Source organism: Zalophus californianus, chromosome 9 (genome assembly GCF_009762305.2).
Source record: "Zalophus californianus isolate mZalCal1 chromosome 9, mZalCal1.pri.v2, whole genome shotgun sequence".
Classification (NCBI taxonomy): Eukaryota; Metazoa; Chordata; class Mammalia; order Carnivora; family Otariidae; genus Zalophus; species Zalophus californianus.
In genome coordinates, this window is record NC_045603.1 from 70,633,419 (window position 1) to 70,641,358 (window position 7,940).

General features: G+C 34.5%; 1 protein-coding gene across 3 annotated transcripts in view; it reads left to right on the plus strand.

Moving 5' to 3' along the window:
* Positions 1 to 6,575, plus strand: part of YAF2 (YY1 associated factor 2) — a 74,547-nt gene extending 67,972 nt beyond the window's left edge. For all 3 annotated transcript variants that reach the window (XM_027594514.2, XM_027594511.2, XM_027594513.2), the window contains one exon: positions 260 to 6,575. In XM_027594514.2, coding sequence (XP_027450315.1) covers positions 260 to 497 — 238 coding nt within the window. In that variant the 3' untranslated portion in view covers positions 498 to 6,575. The remainder of the gene's footprint in view (positions 1 to 259) is intronic.
* Positions 6,576 to 7,940: the final 1,365 nt, after the last annotated feature.

Below are 7,940 nucleotides of genomic sequence, written 5' to 3' on the forward strand. Positions count from 1 at the left end.
GATAAAGCTATAAAAGCACAATTAAGAGACCATTGCTTCCAGAGTATCAGTTTGTCATGTTGAAGAAGATTAATCAATGATTGGTTCGATTAATGTTAATGATTTGAAGCATTTAATTATATTTTTGTGGCTAGTTCATACATGAATCTAGAACACAGATGTATTCATTTTGTTATTTCTACCTAATTTATTCATTATATGTTCAGAAAGTTGGTAGAGAGAAAAGCTAGTTTAAAATTTTATCATCTTTTCTATTTAGGCCAAGATTGAAAAATGTGGATCGGAGTAGTGCTCAGCATTTGGAAGTTACCGTTGGAGATCTGACAGTCATTATTACAGACTTTAAGGAGAAAACAAAGTCACCGCCTGCATCTAGTGCTGCTTCTGCAGATCAACACAGTCAGAGTGGCTCTAGCTCTGATAACACAGAGAGGGGAATGTCCAGGTCATCTTCACCCAGAGGAGAAGCCTCATCATTGAATGGAGAATCTCATTAAAATTTATTTTCTCCAATTTCTTAGTCACTTCTGTCATAACATGCAAATACACAGATTATGCCAAGAAGTACCACATTTTCATGACAAACATTCATGCACAATCCATAATTTGCATTTTACACAAAATAGAAATTTGTTAGAATTTGTTAGACTTTACTGCAATCTATGCCTACCAAACATTTTCAGACTTCACATTTTGGTCTCCGCGGTTCAAGGTGCCATGAAAATGTGGTTGAATTATTCATTATGCAGTGTTATTGGTAAGTCTATCTTCACTTTTAGTTTAGTGAATTCTAACACATAATTCTTGAATTCTCTACTATTGGCATGTAACGAATTTAAATTTTTATAACATAGTGCAAGCTGCCTAAATATGTATTATTTGAGAATTGTGAAACAAATAGTTATATGTATACAAGTCAAAGATCAACTTAATCAACTATTGCTGCAACAGGATTTTCTTAATGGTTATCCTCTTAAATACACCTGCTGGTACTTGGTGTGGTTAAATAGGAAAAATTGTTATTAAATAAAGAATTTGTATGAACCGTTGCCAATGTTTTTGACACATTTTACTAAATTATTGTTCCTGAATTGTTTCTGGTTTTATCTTTGTTTTTGTTTTTGTTTATCTTTTAAAACATACATTATTGTAATGTTTACTAGCAGAGTGGTAAACAATAAAACATTGATTATTTAGCTTTATAATTCAGGTTTAGTGCTCTTGTCATTGAACACTGGTATTTTCTGTATAATATAAAACTTTGAAGTTCAAATAATTATAAGCATTTGGCAAAAACAAAAGAAACCTGACGTATTTTAAAGGCTGCAATTTTGGAAAAGCTTTAACTTAATAATAGTTTATCACTGTTGTGTTGCCCCAAACTTGTGCAGGGTCATAGAAGTATGAATCCAATTAATACAGAAATGGGAACTGTTGCACAGAACTGGGAAATAACTAATCTTAAATCAGTTTAATTGGCTTCTTATTAAATATAATGATTCTTATGAAAATCATAGTGCCCTATTTTCAGACACAACTGCCAGTTTATGTGTTTATCAATATCCTGAAATAAAAAAAGTATTTACAGCCCCATTTACTTATTATGTAAAATTACCAATAAAATATTTTTATGACTACAGATTTTGCATTTTTGTTCACAACTAATAATGTGTTTCATATTGTATTTAAAAATCCAACCTAGAAACCACACATATAGTACTTCTTAAATTTTTCTGGGGTCTCCTGCTGCTTTTAGTCATTTGCTTAATATATATCCACCTCTAGGAGACTTCTGAAATATAAATTAAGAACATAACTTGGATGCAAAATATCACTTAAAAACACTATGATAGCATTTGAAAAACAGAAAACAAAACAAGACAAAAATAAAACAAAACTGTACATCCTGACAGTTGTGATATATTTGGTGGTTTCTCGTGGTAATGTAATTTTCTGTTTAATTGCAGTACTTTTTCCAGGCACAATGGGACTGTCTTTTTTGTAAGATGCTAGTTGTGAACTACAGTTAATTGCATACAGTAAAAGTCTGTGATTAAAACATTTATATACCTCATTCTTTAGTGTTGTTAAATGAAAAATTAAAGTTTGTTTTTATTATAAGATACTTTCAGTGGAACCCCAGCTAACTGGTTATGTTCTTTTAAAACATGAAAAATTTTTGCCATATTTTATTGTTTTTCACGTTTCAAATGTTTTAAATTTTAGACATTGTAAAAATTCAAGTAATAATTGTAATAGGGAAAATCTAATTTTTAAGTCAAAACTATGTTTTGGAGGCACTAGGTCTTCGGATGATGATCAGATTCTTTCAGGATGTATTTTAAATGGACTGTGGGAGAGAAAAATCTGACAGAGATGGGATTTTACCTGAATGGAGGATAGTCATCTTGTTATAAAAGAGGGAGATAGTATAGAGTGAAAATTTAGAGTGCTGACTGGTGTGTTTTGAATCCCTGTTATAGAACCTAAGTGAACTTGAGTAAATTACTCAGGGTCACGGTCCCATCTATTAAACAGGGATAATGGTAATCAAATCTAACTGATCGGGTTGTTGGGAGGATTAAATGTCAATCCACATAAAATTCTTAACAATTACATGGCGCACACTGGCTGCTCAGTAAATGAGCCTTTACTACTATCTTTATAGGTAAAATCCCATTACAAAAATATTCTTTGTAACAAAAATTGTTTCCACACCCTCTCGGATGACCAAAAGGAATTGTGTTCTGTAGGATACACTGAATTTTCTACATCGGATGTTTGCTCTGATCCCAGACCAGCCAGCTTTCTGTAATTAAAGAACCTAATGGTATGCACTATGAGACAGGACATATGAACTGAGTCGGCTGGTTTGAAATTTTGTTTTCCTGTCATTAATCACAATTCACTTGCTTTCATTTCACCCTACCTCAAATACACTTCCAAACCAGGAAACAGACCCAAATTGCATAAATACACCTAATGTTAAAATATGCAAAAAGTTTCAGAGCCTGGGCTTAGGGTACATTTGTAGTTCTGTTTCATCAATTTACACAGTGGTTTTAGCAGTGGGTTCTTTTAACCAAATTTCATACAAAAAGAATTTGAATGTTTTTCAGAGTTTATTACCTTATTTTGATACAATTAAGAGCAAAGATATAATTTGAGGCATACCAGAATACATATTCTTAAAACCTTTTGTATTACACAGTAGAAATAGTTGACTTAAAGGTTTTATTTTTGTTACATGCTTTCCTAAAATTATAGTGATAGTAGACAAAGTGAAAACATTAAGAGAATCTCAGCTTTTCTAAGTTGATAGCATATTACCTTTCTTTTAGACCAAAATCCTTATTGCCTAAAAAGAATGTAGTTTCTGCATGTTTATGCTAAATGGTCTAGAAGTTCTAGTTTCCACTGAGGCCCTTATTTTACTTATTTTTTTGATCTGCACATTACCTCTTCTGGAACTGGACCGTCGATAGGAATTTCTATACTTTGAACATTAAGTAAAAACAGAAAAGGGAGTATATAAGGAAAAGGATAAGCATAAAATAATATTTTCACTTACTGGCACTGCCACCCCCCCCACCCCCGCCCTTCAACCACAGGCACCTTCAGTTGTGTGGAAGATGAACAGAAAAATTGAAGTGCAGAAAAGTCAGTGGTCAGGATCAAGAGACACTGAAGGTTACCGAATACAGGATTTGATAATTTTGTGAAAGCAGAAGGAAAAGAATGCCCTCACTGGCTATTGAGGGTGATAGAAAATAAGCCCCAGTAATATCAAAGGCAAGGAAGGCTAGGAATGGGGGAAAAAATGAGGGATGGGGTAGGAAAAAAAAGCAGAAATTAGAAAATGGGGTATTGGAACACAATCTGGATGATTGTAGAGAAGAATCACTAGGAAGGCAGAGAACAAATTGTAGTATGTCTGTCTCTGAGGTTTAAAAATCGTGCTGTGATACATCCTCCTCCTAATGACTCAGTCATAAAGTTTTGGCTGTGTTTACTAAGACAGCAATATGTGTAAGAACTTCAGAACAATTTTCTTCAAAACCAGTTCAAGAAGCTGTCATAGAGAAGTTTTACCTTGAATTATATGAACACTACTTTCCTGAATGCAGATCCCCGCTCTCCTAGATAATTTAAATGTTTTTAATGTGGCCTTTGTATTTAGCCAGTGTAGATATTCCTGTCTTTATGGAAAGGGCCAGTTCTGGAGTATATGAAATGCCATAATAAGACTAGGTACTTCTATGGAAAAATCAAGTAGAACTCTGAGAAGTTTCAGTGCTCTGGGACGTGTTTAATGTTCTGAATCATTGTGTGTGTGTCTGTTTTCTGTGTGTTTTCTTCAGTAGGAGTTGTAGACAGTAGTAGCTATTTTACTATTGTTACACATTCAGTATTTTCCTGATCTAGATTGTCTTTATATCAGTACTCAATTCAGTGAACATTTATTGAGTGTATTTTGTGTGCTTGACACTGAGCTAGGGGTTGGAGCTCACATGTTAAGAGGAGAGATCTGTAAATAAGTAATTACAGTGCCATCTCACTGCAACAATAAAACGTGTAAGATAACAGAAGTAGCAGAGGGAGTGTGTGCCAAACCCCCCACCCCCTTTTTTTCTAGGAAACTCAGCTTGGACTAAGTATCCACTGCAAGTCCACACTGAAAATGTTAGGATCTCATCTTGATAGTTGCAGCTGATAATGTTCAGTGTCAGTAGTAGTTTTACTAGCTCTCATTTCATTACTCCTGCTTGAATTTTCAAAGTTTAAGACTTTAAGCCATGTGAGATTTTTCTCTATACTAATTTTTAAAAATCAGCTGAATGAGGTCTGCTATTCCTTTTTGTGAAGATAATGAAGAAACATTACCCAGAATCCAAATGAGAAATTTTATTCAGACCTATTTCAGGAAAAGCTTTAATTCACATGAGAAAATTTGCCTTTTTGTTACAGACAATGCAGATAATTTATTGATTGCCCTCTGTTTCTGAGAGAAATCTCAGATTAAAATTAGGCTTACTTTTAATAATTATGTAGGACTTAATTGCCTGCCATGTCTATATTCTTATTCTTGATCTATATTTTTTCTAGATTCTGATCTTAATGTTTTTCCTTGTGTTCTTAAAAAGTTCCTCAAATCTCTTCTGTAAAGCTAAACAGTAATACTATTTAGTAATACTATTTTAGTATTATAAAGTATTATAGTATTATAAAATATTATAAAACTTTGGTAATACTAACTTTTAAAAAGTTAGAAAATTTCTTCATTTCAGTGTGTGAGGCTAAGCCCCAATGAGAACTTTTTGGGACAAGGTTGTAGTGAAATGGGTGCCTTCCTAAGTGGCAGGTCTTGAGCTTATGTCTAGGTTTAGATCTGCTGGCTTACCTGGAAGTAGGGAGTTTGGATGAAAGCTACCATCTCATCGTCATATTTCCATTAACTCAGCAAGAGAATTCAGAAACTAAACTGGGTACCAAGACTCATTAATTTAGAGTTTTTCATGTGTATTATTTTCACTATCCTCTTAATTTATAGTAATAACAACAACGAAATGAGCCTGTGTTTACTTTTAGAGTCAGCAGAATTGAGGTTGGGATACTGTGTAAAACCAGTTTGGGAGAAGACTCCTAAGGGACAAAATGGCAGTGAAAGCATTTTTAAAAAAGGAAAGTAGGCTGAGTTCTCAAAAGAGCAAAATGATCTTGGCCCAAGAGGTAGTTCTTTAATAAAAGAAGATAAGAAAGCCTGTTTCCAGTACAGGATAAGATAAAGAACAGTTTAACTCAGAGGAGAAAAGAATTTTTTTTTTTACTTTATTAAAAATATAGAAAAGTAAAAAATCAAACATAACATAGGGTTGCCTAGTGATGTAATTTCTTTATAGAAAGGAATACGGGTAACAGAATTCTGATTTTATTTTTGAACTGAGAACTGGACTTCTGAAGTGTGATGGTATCAGAATTCTTAATTATTTTCAGCCTTCAGCCTTTGGGGACCTGGGTCAGGCAGAAGATCTGTTACTTACTCTTGTAATCATGACCTCGATTGATGGCAGGTTTTAGAGAACTTGCGCATGTGTGTTTTAATTCTAATTTTCCTCATGACTAAATTTCCCTGCAAGTCTAGCTTTTACTGACAGTATTTTATTAAAAAAAAAGATTAAAATCTATTGTATTAATGGGAATGGAGGGTTCCTGAAGACTGAATGGGGGATAAGTACAAGGATGGTCCATAAGATATTCCTTACTCCCCTCCCTACTCCACCCCCTCTATACTCTCCCTTCCTTGTGGATGGAAATACCAGCTAAATTTGGGGATCATATAGAAGCTAAGGTGTCCCCATTCATTGGTCTTACACTGCCACTTTTTCAAATCATGTGGCCTACAGCTGAGTTTTTTGAGAATGAAGAGAATCATTTTCTCTTTCATCCTATCCCTGACTCTACTTTTTCCTCACATTTACTGGTCTGAATGAACACGTAAACTGAAATACTTTTTGTTCAAACTGACAGTATTCTTTTTTTTTTTAAGATTTTATTTATTTATTTGACAGAGACACGGCGAGACAGGGAACACAAGCGGGGGGTGGGGGGCGGGTGGGAGAGGGAGAAGCAGGCTTCCAGCTGAGCAGGGAGCCCGTTGTGGGGCTCGATCCCAGGACCCTGGGATCATGACCTGAGCCGAAGGCAGACGCTTAATGACTGAGCCATCCAGTGCCCCCAAACCGACAGTATTCTTTTCCAACTTCTTCCTCCAGTCCAACAAGGTTTCTAGGAAATGGACTGTGGAAAATGAAGAGATTTCACTAGAAGCCAACCGGAAGAGAGAATGGTTTTCACTTTTAGTCTGAATCTCTGATTCTCTGTGCTCTGCAACTAATCTGACTTGTATTTCTCTGATTGTAAATTTTGTTTTAATCCCAAGACCAGTCTAAGGTTTTCACATAACATAGGTTTTTTTTTTTTTTCCTTTTTGCTTTTACTTTTAATTTGCATCACTCAGTTTAGCATTTATTTGTTCAGAGGTAGTATGGTAAAATGGAAGAAAAATGTGTTGGATCCTTAAAGATTTCCATTTGAATTATGGATCGTCAAAATTAGTGATGGGGTTAACAAACCTCTGAGTTTCAAGTTCCTTGTTTTTTAAAAGAAAATAACATCTACATCATATGTGTGTTACAAGGATTGAATCAGATTATGCATAGACCTTTATAAAGTGAAGTTATATTAAAAAATTTTGAACTTTACTCTGAAAAGATAAAGAATTTATCTTTTCCCCCAGAGGATTTCTTCTTTTTTTTTAAAAAGAAGTCCTAAAAGGTAAACGGAAGTAGGAAGGAAATGCTGAGCAGACCCTAAATTTGTTACAGAGTGACTTAGAGAGGATTTATGAAAAAAAAACAACCATTAATGGAATGTCTGGTATATATTCAAAATGTACCAGGAGCTATAAGAATAATCAAGATTAATCTTTTGAATAGAAGATTCTTGAAATTTGGATTTTCCTGAATCAGAGTTTTCTAGATCACGGAGGAGGTCTTTATAATTTAACAACAAATATTGCTTCTTTTAAATTTCTTTTTGTCCACCTAGATTAACCTTTTTGACAGAATGAAGGGAAGATCAACATTGATTAAAAATTTATATATAGCCAGTCTGTCACTAGAGAATTATGAGGGTGGTCTAGACATGAAAAAGTAAACTTAGGAGTACATACATAGGGGCACCTGGGTGGCTCAGTCGTTAAGCGTCTGCCTTCGGCTCAGGTCATGACCCCAGGGTCATGGGATCGAGCCCTGCATTTGGGCTCCCTGCTTGGCGGGAAGCCTGCCTCTCCCTCTCCCACTCCCCCTGCTTGTGTTCCCTCTCTCGCTGTGTCTCTCTCTGTCAAATAAGTAAATAAAATCTTTTAAAAAAAAGAGTAC